Genomic DNA, 20,246 nt, shown 5'->3' with positions numbered 1-20,246 from the left:
GCGTCATAAATATGCAATGTTTCCGAATGAAGATCTTTCCCTAGTTTTTGTTGACAAATGACATGTTAATGCTACAATGACATACAAAGGTAGACAACTCACCTTATCCAGTAACATCTCCAGATTACTGACTTGTTGCTTCATCTCCATCAATTTCTCCTGTGATATCTCAAGGTCACCTGATAATTGCTGATTGTGTGTTAGTGTCTTATTTAACGTAGATTTCAGTCGATCTTTGTCATTTTCTAAACTATGGCGATCCTGTAACAAGGTAAGAGACAATGATTTAAAATCTTATGGAAAACTGTTTTAGGACTTAAAAGGCTCTTTCAAATAACAAATCAGTTTGACTTTTCATTTCAGAAAATTGATGCCCCGACTTCTAGTATCATTTTCTATGCTCGAAGGACAAGTAATTGGGGTAAAACTCTAATTTTGCATTTGAATTAGAAATTTTATATCCATCATAAAGAAGTTTTAAGTTGATTGGACTTCAATATCATCAAAACTTCCTTGACCAAAAACTTAACTTTAAAACTTTAACCTGAAGCAGGGCAGACAGACTAACTAACAGACAGACAAACAACAGATGCACAGACTGAAAAAAACAGTGGGGCATAAATATGTGTTTCATTGTGTAATATATGATAAGGAGGGTTATCATAAAGTCTTTAATATTCTTATCAACAATCTGTACATTTTTTGTTGAAATTTTCAATATAAATGGAATGCTTGAATTTGTTGTATTTTAATAAAATTTCAAATTACTACATCATTAAGATATATATGAATTTATATTATGTGTTATAACAAAAATAAACTGACCTTGGAATATGTATGTATATTTGACAAGATGTTACAACATGCTTTTACAATCCAAAAATAAATCTAATTAATTATTACTCTGGTCTGGAAAACTATGCTCTAAACCATAAAAATAGTAAACAAATTATAAATATTAATAAATGAATTTACCTTTCAAGCAAATTTTCATGTAAAATTGACAACAACTTTAGGTTAAATGCAGAAATAAATATAAAATACTATGATTACAATTTTTATGATATTTGGAATATATTTAAAAAACTATTGATCAAAGTAAAAAAAAAACTTAACAATCTGGTTAAATTTTGTACATTTGTCTAACAGTCAGGATTTTTTTTTTTAATTTTAAGTGAATATATGAATTCAACATTACAAAATTTTATAAACTGGAGCAAGACCTAACATTTTTTTTAAAAGAATCCATGCACCAATAGTTGGTGCATAACTGAATTCTGACAGGTGTAAAACTGTGATCAGCACTTATTGCAGAAATGAAGTAAAGCAAATGAAAAATGGTCTTGAGTATTGTACAAATTCACTGATGTGGTATTTTGGGAAAGAAAAGGGAACATTATTGGGGTAAAATGAGTAAGATTACTAAGAATAAAACCCAATATATGAAATTTTGACTGCTTTAAGAAAGTGATGTTCTATTTGAAAGTTCTGACCACTATGAAGACAAAGGTATATATTCTAATAGTCTTGTCTACATTAAGCATACTTGTGCAACACTTAATCTTAACAGTGGTGTTTATGTACTGTTACCATGGTTACATACCCTTGTTAGAGAGTCTAATTTGTCTTCAAACCACCGAACCTTGGTTTTCAATGAATCAATTTCACTCCTTTTCAGTGTAACTTCTTTCTGCATTTTATCTGCAACCTTTACCGCTGAAATATACAAATATACAAAATCAAAAATTTTACAACTTTTTTTTGTTGGTTATGCAGCTATAAAATGCAAAAAAAATGCAATTTTTTCGTTGTTTGGTTTATAATATCTTAAAATAACTAGTAAGTAATAATTCAGAGCCCTTCTGTTTCCCAAATTTTGTTTAACAGTAACACTGTTCAAAAATTACTTTTGAGGACATTTGTGCTCTATGATAATAATGCCACAATATTTAAATGTTTCCTATATTAGCTGTTTTTTCTAAAAATTTAAAGAGAGAAGCTCATGATGTCATTTCAATGACATATATTCTAAATCCATTTGGATTATACTGAAAATCATCATTATTTAGATATTTTTTGTAATTTGGAAAATTACATCAGGAAAGATTTCCCAAAAATGAAAACTTGCAGATTAAATTTTGACGGTTACAATACTATTATTTCTTTCTCTTCGGATTTAATTTGGTTTATTTCGTGGAAAATTTATATCCATGATATTAATGCTGTCCATGAAAATTTAACCTCCACATAATACCACTTACATTTAAAGAAACCACGAAATAAAATCCCCAAGAAATCTTATAGAGCAACAAAACCATGAAATTTTAACCCAATGAAAATTAATGTTTCTACAGTAAAATAATGTATTTTAGAAGATAGGCATAATGATTATTGAAATTAATGTAATCAATATACTATTAACATATAGATTGGTTGTAACATACATGTATTGTCAATGGACAATTTTGTTGGAGGCTAACATATCATTTATCAAAACTTTATAAGCTTTATAATTTATGTTTAACATGGACTGTACATCAAATATAGCACAAGATGTTATATAAATTATTCAAATTTATGATATTTTGCCTTTAAGATATATAATGATACCAAATGTTGCCAATGCTGTGTGTGTTTATGTCAAGACCTTGTATTTTACAATTTCCTTTCACTGCACCTAAATGTTAACAATTCCCTCATTTATCGCATTTTCTTTCTTATTTTATTTTGACAGTTAAAAGGTAAAATAGAGGCTAAAATTGTTGAAAAAGTGAACAAGTTCGAAGTTGTTTCATTCAGGAGACAAGTCGTAGCAGGAACTTACTATTTCATTAAGGTGAGATTAAATTTACTATTAAGTAGCACAAAACTTAATTCTCGAATGTTACTTTTTGCAGTATTTGCAAAAGAGAATAATTTTTTATGATGAATTGGTAATACACCATATTGAGATTTTTGTCAAAAGATTCAAGCGTCAGTAGGTAAAAAAAAAATCTTTCCATACTACATGTACAATTTGTTTCATCATTTGCATACTGATTAAATGTTTTTTTTAAGTATCATAAAAAATCTGTAGGAATATGAAATGTGGATATGCAGGCAAATGACACAAAAAACTATAGGGGTGATACTGTCTTCAACCATAGATAAATTGAGTATAAGTTTTGGAGCAATAAAAGAACAAATGTTGAAGTAAAAAAGACACCAATCTAGCAAAATCAATGCTAAGCACTAACTCTCCCCTCTCACCCCCCTCTCATTTGTAATTGTATTACATTGTAGTGCCAACAATAATAACTACATGTTCTGGTTTTTTTTGCAGATTGAGTATGGTCTGTATGATCTGAAGTATGTTCACATCCGAGTTTTCAAATCACTTGTAGGAGGAGTCACACTGGCAAAGGTGGAAACTGGACATAAATTAAAGGATCTTATCAATTATTTCCAATGATTTTCTTATCCTGATACGAACTGAATGTGTAAAATTATATATAATAAACAAATCCCAAACATTTTCTTGGGATGCATTTATTAGGTACCTCTTAAGTTTTATTAGCATCCGTCAACTTTCAAATTAACAACTGACACGACGTTATTGCATTGTTTGGTAATTTTACAATGTTATAAACCATCAAATCACAACCTAACTGAAGGACATCATATCAAATAAGATAGTTTCCTAATCTGAATCATACAAGTAATTACTGAATAATCTTTAGAGTGAAACATTTCCTTCATATTAATTACCTATTGTTTTGGCAATATCATGACTTGAATGCACCAAAATAATTCACATATCTAGTACTTAATGGAATTTTGTTTGGATTGGATGCCTTTTTTTATGCCAACTGTTGTTTGTTTTGCCTTAAAATTGGAATATCAGTATTATGTTTGAAGAATAGCTATCTATTGTCCACTGGGAATTTAAAATTTAAAAAAATATACAAAATTCAAGCGTGTACCTTATTGAAAAATCCATTTTCTTATAACTTTGTAATGGGTATAAGTAATGATACTTATTAGCTTTAATTTACCAGTTACACAGCTATAAGTGATAATAAAGCCTTCATGTGATGCCTTACCCTGATGATCTGCAGAGTCTCGGGTACGCATGGTTTTCTGGGCTAGTTTGACTTCTTGTTCAGCAGCTGAAACATAAACAGTATGAACAGATGAATTGTTATCAAATGTCAATAATACACAACAAGTTATAATCTAAATAAATACATAAAAAAACCAAAAGTAATTGATGGCCACTGGTTTACTTTCACAAAATGATATACACGAAAATATCACTGTATAATTCAATTGCAAATTTTAACATATGCAAACGATAAATGTCAAATGAAATTTTAGAAAAGATAGCAATATTTACCACAGCAGCTTTTTTTCCCTGTTTTTCATTTTGAATATTGATGGTGTGTTTTCAAACTAAATGTCAAATATAAGAGTGTGTATACCTTACAGTAATATCATGACCACTTACTGTCAAATAATTTTTGATTTGACCTGTTACTTTAATTATATACTCAGATATGAATTGAACAATATAAAAAGAACATTATTTACATATGACCCTTAATACTATAGTAAAATGAGCACTTCTCTTTCAAATCTCATTACTTCTCCCTATGAGTTTCAAAAAGGGAAGTCACTTCTCCCTATAATTCTGAAGAAGTGTGAGCCCTGTAAACTCTTACCATTCTTGATTGCTTACATGCTTGCTTGGTGTTATTCTTACATAATTCTCCTTGCTATATGAACTCTAACCTTTAATCCTTGATTGCATTCTATTTATTTCTCTTTCTCTATCAGCTTTCTGTTTTTCATAAATATCTTTTATTTTGTCTTTTTCCTCAGTTACTGTGGCCACTTCAAATCGACTTTCTTTAAGTTCACGATATAAATTGTCTTTTTCATGCTGAACAATATTTGTTTCTTCTCTTCGTATTTGTAATTCTTCCATGTTATGTTGTTTATCTTCTTCTAATTCTTTAATCCTTTTCTCCCGTATTTTCATTTTCTTTGACATAGTGTCCCGTGATAATTTTAATTCTTCCAAAGTTTTTGTCCTCTCTTGCACCATGACCAGTAAGTTTTCCTTCTCGTCACGTAAAGACTCTGTTGTTTTTGATGTACTTTCTATCATATTAGTAAAGTTATTTGATTGCTTCTGCAGTATTTCTACGTTTCGTTCTTTTTCATCTATTTGTATGTTTAGTCTCTCTTTCTGCGACTTCACTTGTGCCAGTTCTTCATTCCTTTGTTCCAGTAAGTTCATGTAATAGTCTTTTTCTTGTATAACTCTTTCGATGTCCGACTTTTTATCATCAAGCATGTTAGTCACATGACATTTTTCAGCTTGTATTGAATCAAACTGAATCTTTAATGACTCATATTTATCACTTGTTTCATGATACTCCTTTTTAAGGTTGTTGTTTTCCGAGCGATTTAACTCCAATTCCAAACTCATCCTATTACATTTTTCAGTTATACTACTCAACTGGGATGTTAAGTTACTAATTTGGTCAAAGTGTCTTTCTCGCTCTTGTCGCTCTGCAAAATTAATCTGCAAAATACAATTCAAATAAGATTATCTGCTTTCTTTCAGTCAAACAAATAAATATACTGAATTGCATGCAAGTCTAAAATTATTATACTTTAAACAAGTAAGCAATAAGCATCATGATAAGGCAATCATTTAATGAAGTAAGTTTATGAGTTTCATCGTGCAACAAAAGAAAATAGTTGTCTTTATCTTTAATTTCTTTTAAAATATTACTTTTTAACTGATTATCCTTAAAATTCAGCTACATGAAAACACCTTCTTTTGTTTACTCATGGAAAAAGTCAATGCATGTGACACAGCATATATTTATGAATTTCAAAAGAAACTCATTTTAGCAATTTGGATATGGCCACATGTACAACTCTACACTAAAACATCACTACATTATAACATGTCAGTGAATAAAATAAAATAACAATAGTTTTATACAAATCTTTAAGTGATCTACACTATATCATCCATAATGGCAACCAAATTTTAAGAGGGACAATGTACAGTATTTTAAAGTTTTCATTTATAATAAAGTATCAATTCTTAATTATTTGAATATGTGCTTGTGTCAATGGAATTCAATGAAAAAATGTATTTAATTAATATTAATTTTTAATGATTATTTAAGAGCTGGTCTTTCCTTCTGACAGGTTTTTGCTTGTTTTCCCACTATAATATTATAATGAACTTTGATAAAAACTAAACTTCAATATTAAAATTATTTTAAAAGTATATATCTTAGAGCTTCACAAAAATTAAATAATAAAATTCATAATATTACCTCATACTCATCATCAACATCAGAAAACCAAGACATAGCTAGATGATTAATCTATCATTAGAACTTTACAACGGGTGCTGGTATGTATAGTCTTGTCCCAATCAATTACAGCATCGTTTTGTTTAAAAGTTAATTTACAAACAAACAAATGCATTTCTTATCAAATTAGTGACCCAAATATTAACATTTGTAAACAATAATAAAAATATAAGTTCTAATCTTGAATAAATCTTTCATTTAAAGGGACTAAATCACAAAGCTTAAGACAGAATTAGAGCTCTGCTTAAGCATGGATTAAATACCTATTTAACTTCTGTACAGAAGTATGTCTGTTTATTAGTATTGTATTCTTGAAATGAAGTGACAGAAAAATTATATATTTATAGAAAGTTTTTCTAATGACGAAAAGTCTCAATCAAACTTGGGTCTTTTTATTAAAAACAGATAATACATATTATTTAGCATGTTAAGGACAATAGACTGTTATATTTGTTTTTTATTTATTTGTTTTTACATTTTAATTGTTTCACATTTTGTCAGGTCACGGCTTTTCAAAGCTGACTTTACAGTATGGGTTTTGTTGATGTAAAACTTGGGTAAATCTTGTGTAAAGTTTATTAAATAAAGCTGAGTAACATAAGCAATATTGTTTTAAAATACTAAATAATTTAAAAGCTGGCACTGTCCATTGGTGCTCCCTGAACTCCATATCTATTGAGAGGAAACATTTTTATTTCAAAGTATTAAAATACCCATATGCTTGGAGGGACAAGCTGTACATATATGTTATAATTCATAGAGGAATACTATCCTGTAACCCACTTTGAACTGTCTTTAGTCACAGTTCGTTCCACATAACTTCAACTTTTTAGTCAACTGTCTTTGACCTTTGAACCCAAAAACTGATCAATCCATTGTATAAATTTCACTCCAAGGGAACAAGTTAAAATTAAAAAAATCAATTTTCCAAAAATGTTCCAATATAAGTCACAGTAACCTAGACCTCAGGATAAAATTCGAATATCACAGCCCAGGTCATGTGTAAATTTCAAACAATCTATGGCTTCCATGAATTATTTCTTAAATTTCGGCATAATTTAGTGGAGCAGAACGAAACTTAAACTTAATCTGTAACTCATCATAGAAATGAGATGTACCAATTCTTATATAAATTCATACCATATCTCATTGACCTGCAACTAGTGGTTTCCAATTAACTGACTTAATCACAAACTAATACAAGTAGACTAGGAAAAAGTTTATAAGTCAAAAGACAAAGACCCAGGGGCAGTTCCAAATAATCTCAATGGATATCAAATGTGCCAATACTAATTAAACTGCATATCAAATAGCATTGACCTACCACTAGTGGTTTACTCAAAAATTGACCTGATCCCAAACTAAAGCATTGTCGACGCTGCTGTTGCTGGAAACAGCAAACCTATGTCTTGCTTTTTGACTGTCAAGGTAGGACAAAAAGCTTTCACAGTGACAAGTCAAAATACTGGTCTAGGTACTTGATATAACAAACAAGCCAAGCAATAACAAACATAAAATTAATGCACAAGGTACATACAACTCATTATTCAGTTATGTGATAGAAAGAAAAGACAATAGAGTGAGCAGTGATCTGTTTCATTATTTTGACTTGTTTATCAACATTCAATTTTTTTCTTACATATAAAAGTTCTCTTTTAAAAATTTGCATTATTTCCAAAGAACTTTTAATTTGGTTTCTTCATTGTATATGTGAATAAAACAATTTTCATAGAAGACTTCTTTTGTCTATATACTTAAGAATGACTCTGATGAAAGCAATCCAGGATCAAAATTCTTGTGAGCTTTGATGGGTAAAGATTGTATTCATTTTGCAGTGGGAACAAAAACATTGCATAATATTAAGTATTACGCATTGGAAGGCAATATATCAATTGGAGATATCTTTACTTGTTCAGCTACTCTTTGGAACAAAGGAAGATAACTCCAAATTTTAATATTACTTTAACCCTTTCCTCCATAGTGACCCCTTTTGACGCCACCCCCTTTACTCCATAATGACGCCTTTTGACGCCTGTGTAGTACCTCAGTTGAAACGCTTTGACTACAAAGTGTCTGGAGTAGACTAAATAAAATTTTATCCAATATGAAAAGGAATATCATAAGAATATACGACTTAAATTTATTTGATGAAATATTTGTTTTTCGCAATGCATTAATTCTTGAAAGCAGATTATCAGAATTTTATTGAAAAATCCTATGCGAATCAAGCATGCAAGAAAAAAAAAATCAATGGAGGAAAGGGTTAAAAGTGAATTCAGGCCATAAAAAATAATAGGTTTGTTTGCCCTATCCCTACCTACCCACAAAATAGCTGCCTACGCAAAATCTTTTATTGTCCTGATGTGAAAATATGTTTTTTTTATTCAGATAGGCATGAAGACTACTGATACGGATACTTAAATTTCTCTTTGATAAAAAAAAAAAGAAGAAAATGCCTATCTACCTACCCACTGTCTCGATGTTAGGTAGGGTTTGGGCAAACCAAAAGTGTGGCCTCACTGATATTTCTAGAACAGATAGATTAAGGCATTTAATTTTCTTGATAAGTACCAGTATGGTTAATTTGGGCCTTTGTTGACCTTGTATGCAGTGTTGCTTTTTTCTGATTTTTGAAAGCATAACAATGACTTATAGTTGCTTACATGTAACACAGCGTTCATTATCACTGAACTAGTATATATTTGTTTAGGGGCCAGCTGAAGGACGCCTACGGGTGCGGGAATTTCTCGCTACATTGAAGACCTGTTGGTGACCTTCTGCTGTTGTTTTTTCTATGGTCGGGTTGTTGTCTCTTTGACACATTCCCTATTTCCATTCTCCATTTTATGTTGTATGCTCGGAATGATGTCTCATTGGCATATATCCTTATTCTATATCATACACATCAATTTGTAACTTGAATATTTGAGTATGCTTGTTATTGATAAACTTATTGAACTGATCATGGATAGCATGTATAGAATGTTACTCAATGCACTTTTGGGGATTTTTTAGGCCTACAAAAGTAGTTATAAAGGTCTGGAGAGATTTACTATCAAGCCTTTCTCATAAGGGTTTGAATCGCATGAATGTAATCTTTACTCCCTAAAATATCCTCACACAGACAAATTTTATATCTGATGTAATTGTTTAATCATTTATATCAATAGTTTCCACAAAATGCAGCCTATTTGATTATGGTATTTATACATTTCAGTTAAAGATTTAAAAATCAAAAATCCAGAGTGGACAAATATCATTCTTGAAGAAAAAACTTCATTATTTTCAAAGGCCTGAATTTATTTATAAAATGTTGACAAACAAGTGCAAACAGATGGTAAATGAAGAAAAGAAAACTGATAGTAAGAAAGTTATTAGATTACTTTAAAAATTAATAAATATATCTGCACAAAATCTAGGAAAGAAAAACATTGTGTACAATATATTTTCAAACTGTGTGGCATAAACAAAACAAATACCAGTGTTTTAAAAACACGCGGATCTTGTATTGGCTCCTAAAATAAAGTCAGTATTCCATTAATGGGTAAACCATCCCTTTCAAAATAATTTAAAAATATGACATAAATCTCTTTTTGGATCTTCAAAAAACACATGATGATATAGAATTGCAAAACTCAATGTTTTAACAGCTTATAATGGAGGGCTGTTTCTGTTTATTGTGTTCTGAAGGAAAGTGCATGCTTTAAGAATGTTATGAAACTATTTGTTTTAAATTAAATATTAGGAATATTACTTTCAACAATTAATAAATTTTCACACAAATGGTAAACTCTTTTAACTGAAACAGCTTTAAATACTATATATATATATATATAAAAGATTGTATCCATTAACCAATGCCTTGAAGCATAATCTGTGTATGCTTAGAAACATGGCAATTTTAGATCCTAGAATCAGATGGCAAGCCACCTTTAAAATTATTTTTAAACATTATGTCTCTTTTATATCAGGGTTCACTAGAACAAACAATACATGTATGATAAATTGTTGTTTAATGACCATGCAGATTCCACAGATATCTGATTTGATGAAGATGATATATTCTACATCAAAATCACAATTAAAGTTAATATAGCATGAAATATATTGAAACAAGTTAAATGTTTATCTGTAATGAAACTAACTAACAATTGAAAATTATTAATTATAAATAAAGAAAGAACAAAATAACAGCTCTGAAAACTCACCACTGTATTTACATAATCTATACATGTGTGCTGCTGTGTGTTTGATAAAAAAAACCTTGTTTAATACCTTATATGTAAACCAAACAGGCTTAACTTTTTATCTGAACTTTATATCATTATTTTAGGCCATTTCAGGCTAAATTAGTAAATTGACATAAAACCATGTAAAAAGCTTAAAACCTAAATTACCCTTTATAATAATAGTGTTGGGACTAAACCATGCAGAGAATTAAAAGGCACATTTTATTTGACCATGCATAATATTGTAAGTGATAATGGCTCATGCATAGACTACAAGCAGATATCAAAATCAAACTGAGGACCTTAGTTTCATTAGCATTAAGAGGCCCTCAAAATATAAATAGTTAACTTTACAGAAGTGAAAAAGCAATAACCACTACTGTGGTTGATACAAAAAGTGTTGTTAAGTTCTAAAATCAGGAAACATCTCTATTTTGGGGATTTGATCACATGTTCACTAAAGACAGAATATCTGAAACTTTTGCTGTTTTACAATTCTTAATAAAAATTTCATTTAAAAGTATGTGAATATATCTTGTTCAAATTTAATTATTTCAGACCTAGTGCTTGCATTTGTATTCATAAGGCATCATTCTTTGCTCAGAAGAAAAGCATTAAAAAATACCACACAATAGCATAACATGCAAAACACTCTTCCATGCAATACAATAACCCCTGACCTACTCTTTACATTAATCCTCCAACCATATTACAGGTGTTAACAATATAAGAAATCCAATATCACACATACACTATAATGACCCATAACCTCCTTTACAAACAATCCTACACCAATACATAAACCTCATATCATACCTTTTGATTTACTTGTGTGTTACATTCCTGTTTTACAAGCTCTAACATTTTATCCAAACGATCCACATCTTTCTGTTTGTCGTCAAGTTTGTTTTCTAAATCTGTTTGTCTGACACGAAGCTCTGTCTCCTTTTGTTGAAGCTCAGAATTTCTCTTCTTTTCTGATTCATAGTCAGTGTTTGCTCTGGTCACATTTTTCTTTATGAATATACAATAGTAAATTATCAAAATTATGTGATTACCAAATGTATCCAACTTGATTAGACATGGGATCTTTACAAGCTTAAGAAAAAGATATTTTTTTAGGACTGATCTCCAAATTTATAAGTCAAAGGTTAAATCTAATCTGTATTCAAAAATGTGGTGAATACTACTTTATATTACAAATTGAAAGTCTTTACATTAAGTTGTTGTTGAGGCCACTTCTAATTATGCAAATATAATTAAGTAATACATTTGAATAATTATCTTAAAAGCAAATATTCTTTAATAGATTGAAAAGGAAACATGTTAAGTGTTGGCTTTGTATTATGTCAAAATATTTGTGATAGAATTGCTTTACAAAAAGGATCTAATTTGTAAAGCTCACAATTGTCAACAAGAATTTGATTTAATAACCTAACAAAGGTGGAAAGTTTTTACACATACAATTTATATATTTGCTCTTTGATTAAACAAATGTTTCTATTCACAACAACTTTGATCTTCTTTATAGTTTCTTGTTTTGATTTGTGATGTTTTTTTCACATTTTATGAGTTTCCATTGCAACGAAGAGTGTTGTAAAATGCAAACCACAAATATTTGCTGTTATGTCTTATTATGTTCTCTAAGTTTATCTTTAGACTACCAAGAATCTAGTTACTTTTGCCTTTTAGGTATTTGTATATTATGACAAACAAGAATGTGTCCATAGTACATGGATGCCCCATCCACACTATCATTTCCTATGTTCAGTGGACCCGTGAAATTGGGGTAAAAACTCTAATTTTGGCATTAAAATTAGAAAGATCATATTATTGGGAACATGTGTACTAAGTTTCAAGTTGATTGTACTTCAACTTCATCAAAAACTACCTCGACCAAAAACTTTAACCTGAAGCGGGACAGACTGACAGACAAACAAACGGACGGATAAACGGACCAACGAACATATGCACAGACCAGGAAACATAATGCCCATAAATTGGGCATAAAAAAATAAAATTGGCTAATGGATAGTCATATACCTGTAACTCTTTTAGAGTCACATTTAGACTGTAATGTAGCTTGTTTCCTGACTGTTTTTAAGTGTGTCATACCTGTAACTCTTCACATTTAGACTCTAACATAGCTTGTTTCCTGACTGTTTTTAAGTGTGTCATACCTGTATCTCTTCACATTTAGACTCTAACGTAGCTTGTTTTCTGACTGTTTTTAAGTGTGTCATACCTGTAACTCTTCACATTTAGACTCTAACATAGCTTGTTTCCTGACTGTTTTTAAGTGTGTCATACCTGTAACTCTTCACATTTAGACTCTAACATAGCTTGTTTCCTGACTGTTTTTAAGTGTGTCATACCTGTAACTCTTCACATTTAGACTCTAACGTAGCTTGTTTTCTGACTGTTTTTAAGTGTGTCATACCTGTAACTCTTCACATTTAGACTCTAACATAGCTTGTTTCCTGACTGTTTTTAAGTGTGTCATACCTGTAACTCTTCACATTAAGACTCTAAGGTAGCTTGTTTTCTGACTGTTTTTAAGTGTGTCATACCGGTAACTCTTCACACTTAGACTGTAACGTATCTTGTTTCCTGACTGTTTTTAAGTGTGTCGTACCTGTAGCTCTTCACAATTAGACTCTAACGTAGCTTGTTTTCTGACTGTTTTTAAGTGTGTCGTACCTGTAGCTCTTCACAATTAGACTCTAACGTAGCTTGTTTCCTGACTGTTTTTAAGTGTGTCATACCGGTAACTCTTCACACTTAGACTCTAACGTAGCTTGTTTCCTGACTGTTTTTAAGTGTGTCGTACCTGTAGCTCTTCACAATTAGACTCTAACGTAGCTTGTTTTCTGACTGTTTTTAAGTGTGTCGTACCTGTAGCTCTTCACAATTAGACTCTAACGTAGCTTGTTTCCTGACTGTTTTTAAGTGTGTCATACCGGTAACTCTTCACACTTAGACTCTAACATAGCTTGTTTCCTGACTGTTTTTAAGTGTGTCGTACCTGTAGCTCTTCACATTTAGACTCTAACGTAGCTTGTTTCCTGACTGTTTTTAAGTGTGTCGTACCTGTAACTCTTCACATTTAGACTCTAACATAGCTTGTTTCCTGACTGTTTTTAAGTGTGTCGTACCTGTAACTCTTCACATTTAGACTCTAACGTAGCTTGTTTCCTGACTGTTTTTAAGTGTGTCATACCTGTAGCTCTTCACATTTAGACTCTAACGTAGCTTGTTTTCTGACTGTTTTTAAGTGTGTCATACCTGTAGCTCTTCACATTTAGACTCTAACGTAGCTTGTTTTCTGACTGTTTTTAAGTGTGTCGTACCTGTAGCTCTTCACATTTAGACTCTAATGTAGCTTGTTTCCTGACTGTTTTTAAGTGTGTCGTACCTGTAGCTCTTCACATTTAGACTCTAACGTAGCTTGTTTCCTGACTGTTTTTAAGTGTGTCGTACCTGTAACCCTTCACATTTAGACTCTAACGTAGCTTGTTTTCTGACTGTTTTTAAGTGTGTCATACCTGTAACTCTTCACATTTAGACTCTAACGTAGCTTGATTCCTGACTGTTTTTAAGTGTGTCCTACCTGCAACTCTTCACATTTAGACTCTAACGTAGCTTGTTTCCTGACTGTTTTTAAGTGTGTCATACCTGCAACTCTTCACATTTAGACTCTAACGTAGCTTGTTTCCCGACTGTTTTTAAGTGTGTCATACCTGCAACTCTTCACATTTAGACTCTAACGTAGCTTGTTTTCTGACTGTTTTTAAGTGTGTCATACCTGTAACTCTTCACATTTAGACTCTAATGTAGCTTGATTCCTGACTGTTTTTAAGTGTGTCATACCTGCAACCCTTCACATTTAGACTCTAACGTAGCTTGTTTTCTGACTGTTTTTAAGTGTGTCATACCTGCAACTCTTCACATTTAGACTCTAACGTAGCTTGTTTCCTGACTGTTTTTAAGTGTGTCATACCTGCAACCCTTCACATTTAGACTCTAACGTAGCTTGTTTTCTGACTGTTTTTAAGTGTGTCATACCTGTAACTCTTCACATTTAGACTCTAACATAGCTTGATTCCTGACTGTTTTTAAGTGTGTCCTACCTGCAACTCTTCACATTTAGACTCTAACATAGCTTGATTCCTGACTGTTTTTAAGTGTGTCATACCTGTAGCTCTTCACATTTAGACTCTAACATAGCTTGATTCCTGACTGTTTTTAAGTGTGTCATACCTGTAGCTCTTCACATTTAGACTCTAACATAGCTTGATTCCTGACTGTTTTTAAGTGTGTCATACCTGCAACTCTTCACATTTAGACTCTAACATAGCTTGATTCCTGACTGTTTTTAAGTGTGTCATACCTGCAACTCTTCACATTTAGACTCTAACATAGCTTGATTCCTGACTGTTTTTAAGTGTGTCATACCTGCAACTCTTCACATTTAGACTCTAACATAGCTTGATTCCTGACTGTTTTTAAGTGTGTCCTACCTGTAACCCTTCACATTTAGACTCTAACATAGCTTGATTCCTGACTGTTTTTAAGTGTGTCATACCTGTAACTCTTCACATTTAGACTCTAACATAGCTTGATTCCTGACTGTTTTTAAGTGTGTCATACCTGCAACTCTTCACATTTAGACTCTAACATAGCTTGATTCCTGACTGTTTTTAAGTGTGTCATACCTGTAACTCTTCACATTTAGACTCTAACATAGCTTGATTCCTGACTGTTTTTAAGTGTGTCATACCTGCAACTCTTCACATTTAGACTCTAACATAGCTTGATTCCTGACTGTTTTTAAGTGTGTCCTACCTGTAACCCTTCACATTTAGACTCTAACATAGCTTGATTCCTGACTGTTTTTAAGTGTGTCATACCTGTAGCTCTTCACATTTAGACTCTAACATAGCTTGATTCCTGACTGTTTTTAAGTGTGTCATACCTGTAACTCTTCACATTTAGACTCTAACATAGCTTGTTTCCTGACTGTTTTTAAGTGTGTCATACCTGCAACTCTTCACATTTAGACTCTAACATAGCTTGATTCCTGACTGTTTTTAAGTGTGTCATACCTGTAGCTCTTCACATTTAGACTCTAACATAGCTTGATTCCTGACTGTTTTTAAGTGTGTCATACCTGTAACTCTTCACATTTAGACTCTAACATAGCTTGATTCCTGACTGTTTTTAAGTGTGTCATACCTGTAGCTCTTCACATTTAGACTCTAACATAGCTTGTTTCCCGACTGTTTTTAAGTGTGTCATACCTGTAACTCTTCACATTTAGACTCTAACATAGCTTGTTAACTGACTTTTTTTAAGTGTGTCATACCTGTAACTCTTCACATTTAGACTCTAATGTAGCTTGTTAACTGACTGTTTTTAAGTGTGTCATACCTGTAACTCTTCACATTTAGACTCTAATGTAGCTTGTTTCCTGACTGTTTTTAAGTGTGTCATACCTGTAACCCTTCACATTTAGACTCTAACATAGCTTGATTCCTGACTGTTTTTAAGTGTGTCATACCTGTAACTCTTCACATTTAGACTCTAACATAGCTTGATTCCTGACTGTTTTTAAGTGTGTCCTACCTGTAACCCTTCACATTTAGACTCTAACATAGCTTGATTCCTGACTGTTTTTAAGTGTGTCATACCTGTAACTCTTCACATTTAGACTCTAACATAGCTTGATTCCTGACTGTTTTTAAGTGTGTCATACCTGTAGCTCTTCACATTTAGACTCTAATGTAGCTTGTTAACTGACTTTTTTTAAGTGTGTCATACCTGTAACTCTTCACATTTACACTCTAATGTAGCTTGTTAACTGACTTTTTTTAAGTGTGTCATACCTGTAACTCTACTGTTTTTAAGTGTGTCCTACCTGTAACTCTTTACATTTAGACTCTAACATAGCTTGTTTCCTGACTGTTTTTAAGTGTGTCATACCTGCAACTCTTCACATTTAGACTCTAATGTAGCTTGTTAACTTACTGTTTTTAAGTGTGTCATACCTGTAACTCTACTGTTTTTAAGTGTGTCATACCTGTAACTCTACTGTTTTTAAGTGTGTCATACCTGTAACTCTACTGTTTTTAAGTGTGTCATACCTGTAATTCTTCACATTTAGACTCTAAAATAGCTTTTTTCTGACTGTTTTAAGTGTGTCATACCTGTAGCTCTTCACATTTAGACTCTAACGTAGTTTTTTTCTGACTGTTTTTAAGTGTGTCATACCTGTAGCTCTTCACATTTAGACTCTAACATAGCTTTTTTCTGACTGTTTTAAGTGTGTCATACCTGTAGCTCTTCACATTTAGACTCTAACATAGCTTTTTTTCTGACTGTTTTTAAGTGTGTCATACCTGTAGCTCTTCACATTTAGACTCTAACGTAGCTTTTTTCTGACTGTTTGAAGTGTGTCATACCTGTAGCTCTTCACATTTAGACTCTAACATAGCTTTTTTCTGACTGTTTTTAAGTGTGTCATACCTGTAGCTCTTCACATTTAGACTCTAACGTAGCTTTTTTTCTGACTGTTTTTAAGTGTGTCATACCTGTAGCTCTTCACATTTAGACTCTAACATAGCTTTTTTTCTGACTGTTTTTAAGTGTGTCATACCTGTTGCTCTTCACATTTAGACTCTAACGTAGCTTTTTTCTGACTGTTTTTAAGTGTGTCATACCTGTAGCTCTTCACATTTAGACTCTAACGTAGCTTTTTTCTGACTGTTTGAAGTGTGTCATACCTGTAGCTCTTCACATTTAGACTCTAACATAGCTTTTTTCTGACTGTTTGAAGTGTGTCATACCTGTAGCTCTTCACATTTAGACTCTAACGTAGCTTTTTTTCTGACTGTTTTTAAGTGTGTCATACCTGTAGCTCTTCACATTTAGACTCTAACATAGCTTTTTTTCTGACTGTTTTTAAGTGTGTCATACCTGTAGCTCTTCACATTTAGACTCTAACGTAGCTTGTTTTCTGACTGCTTCATCCCTCTCAGATCTTGTCTTCAGTAAATCTCTCTGTACACTGTTCAAAGTCTCATCAACTGAATCTTTCTGTCAAACAAAATTTTAAATATAAATGAAAATCTATAAAAGTTGTGTCTAAATTTAGTCAGTGGTAAATAAGGTTGAGTATTAGAAATGTTTCCCCTTGGTGTATATGACAAATATTGTGAGTTACTACAGATAACCTAAAAAATCATCTGAATAGAAAAATTCAATGATTTGCTTATTAAAAATTGTGCACTTTGAATGGTTAAAAGTGATTCCATTCTGCTAAGATGTCTTTTATCATAATTCTAAATCTAGAAACAAGAGCGACAAATGAACAGATTCAAGACAAACTAAATGAAACAAGTATTCCTAGGTTCGTTTATGAGAGAAGCATAATAAATGTTCCAATTTTATATCCATATATTTCAGGACTCCAGATATCATTAAAGTTGGGGGACCAGTAATCAATTCAAAATCAAAAGCATTTAAAGGAAGTTTTTTATGAGATTCAGTTCATAAAATTAAGGAAATATGGAAATTTGAGCATGGCAGGAGAAATCAAAGAGCCTTCCATTCTCCCCTAGCAAACATTTTTTCCTTAACACTCAGGCAACATCTACATGAAATTTGAACAATTTGTTAACCTACTTTTTCAGTCCATTTGATCCTGTTCTCATTATATTCTTCCTTGAGCAGTTTAACTTTACTCTCTAATTCTGTGATTGTCTCGTCTTTAAGTTTAATCTGCTGCTCATACTGTCCCCTATAAATACATTTATTACATTCATCACATTTATTACATTTATAATGTTATCTTCAAAATATAAGAATGCTATTTCACTTCTTGGAGGTAGTCACTCAACCAAAACTACATTTTTTTATGTCAGTAATCAAACAACATCTTAACTCTCTTAATTATAACTGTTTTCCCTGATACTCCTCCATACTTCTAAAAGGGCAAGCAGAGATCTAATTTTTAATTGTGACTAAATATGATAATAATACGTTTGATAGATTGTAACTCAGGTTTTTAATAATTAACCAAAAATATAAGTAGATACTTAAGGTGGTACCAAAAACACCTAGACTAAAATAAATTTGGCTAGTTTGATTTTCATGTTATTTTGACAAAATATTTACTTTGACCCTTTGACAAAAATATAAAAATTTCAAAAAACCTTGAACCACACACTTTCTTGGAAAATTTCATTGGATAGTAAAATAAGTGTTTGTCAAACTGCTATATAATATAGATATTTTACTATAAAATCCCTTCATGTAATTAAATTTGAGCTGTGATAACTTACTCTAACATAGCTAGCTGAGACTGTAGCTGTGTTGTTTGTTTTCTGGAGTTACTTGCCCTTTCTAATGCAGTTTTCAGTTCCTTTTCATGCTCTGATGTCATACTTGTTATCCTGAAAATATAAAAATGTCTTTCTTTCTAAATATTGCCTTTAAACAGCAAACATTATTTAATATCTGACAACTAATTCTTTACGAGTATACATGTGCAAGAAAATCTGTTGTAAAATTTTAAGCAATTGGTCTCACAATACATATGATAGTGTGGGAATGTCTTTTTTATGTCATTTAGTGTTAAAATAACACTTCTGTTGATGTCAAATGAATACCAAAAAAATCTAATTGTATTTATAAATTCAATTGGAAGAATCTTTTACTCTGTCAATTATTTAGATCCTAAAATAATAAACTCCAAAGTTCTCTTCAATGATTTAACTAAAGAGTTGTCATAACACTTTTTGTATTTCCTTTTACTAGCTACCAAATGTATATACTGTTGTTGCAAATTTTTAACTAACAAAATTTATATGAAAACAATTCTGTTTCACTGCAAATTAAATATAAAAAAAAAATTCAAAGCTATCTTTTTCTGGATTCTAAGGTTACAACCTTTTCAAATCAACAAGCAGCAATTCAGATATTGAGTACTATTCTTTTGAAATATGAAAAATATGATTTGTACAAATTTTTTACTAAATAAATCCTGTTGCTTTTTGTTTGTTTACCATATTAAAAGTTTACACATTGTGCAAATAATAATTATTCATTAACATTTGTTAAAAAGTATATACATGTACATGCTATTGCACCGTAGGAGTGATATGTATTTAGTAGATTAAAAAATTCAATTTAAATAAGATCATATTAAAGAGTTATGTTTAGTAATTGAGTTTAAATTTAATTTTTGTAACATCGATTCCAAAAGATATTCAGCAAATTAAACCCTATAATACTAATTTCTGCATTTATTGTCACTTTAAACTTCAACAACTTGCTTAACTTTAAGTATTTCAACACCACTAACACCTGAAACTTGTAAAAGCTTTTCCATTTCTGTAAAAACAACATTTTATAGTTTTTATATTCAAAATCACTTGTCATCCATCATTCCTTCCCATACAATTAGTTTAGTATACCATCAATAAAAAACTTGGAAAAGGGGAGATAACCACAAAATAATAATTTTCCAGCCATCAAGATTACTTTTTCATAACATATTCGGGCAGGAAATGAAAATGATTGCAATTTTAATCCTTCTAAAAGAAAAGACGATTTGAAAATAACTTGATGGTAGTTT

At 31.2% G+C, this 20,246-nt stretch overlaps 1 protein-coding gene across 6 annotated transcripts in view; it reads right to left on the bottom strand.

The window, feature by feature from the left end:
- LOC134696861 (coiled-coil domain-containing protein 158-like) overlaps positions 1-20,246 on the bottom strand; it is a 50,108-nt gene that overhangs the window by 17,340 nt on the left and 12,522 nt on the right. For 5 of the 6 annotated variants that reach the window (XM_063558816.1, XM_063558820.1, XM_063558822.1 and 2 more), the window contains 9 exons: positions 18,952-19,062; positions 18,293-18,407; positions 17,585-17,704; positions 11,426-11,623; positions 9,860-9,895; positions 4,771-5,569; positions 4,083-4,148; positions 1,604-1,716; positions 103-261 (listed from right to left, as the gene is read on the bottom strand). In XM_063558816.1, coding sequence (XP_063414886.1) covers positions 103-261; positions 1,604-1,716; positions 4,083-4,148; positions 4,771-5,569; positions 9,860-9,895; positions 11,426-11,623; positions 17,585-17,704; positions 18,293-18,407; positions 18,952-19,062 — 1,717 coding nt within the window. The remainder of the gene's footprint in view (positions 1-102; positions 262-1,603; positions 1,717-4,082; positions 4,149-4,770; positions 5,570-9,859; positions 9,896-11,425; positions 11,624-17,584; positions 17,705-18,292; positions 18,408-18,951; positions 19,063-20,246) is intronic. The other variant, XM_063558819.1, reaches the window with a different exon arrangement.

This window comes from Mytilus trossulus, chromosome 14 (assembly GCF_036588685.1).
Source record: "Mytilus trossulus isolate FHL-02 chromosome 14, PNRI_Mtr1.1.1.hap1, whole genome shotgun sequence".
Taxonomy (NCBI): domain Eukaryota; kingdom Metazoa; phylum Mollusca; class Bivalvia; order Mytilida; family Mytilidae; genus Mytilus; species Mytilus trossulus.
Note: the sequence above shows the minus strand (reverse complement) of the source record. Positions and strands in the feature narration are given on the sequence as shown.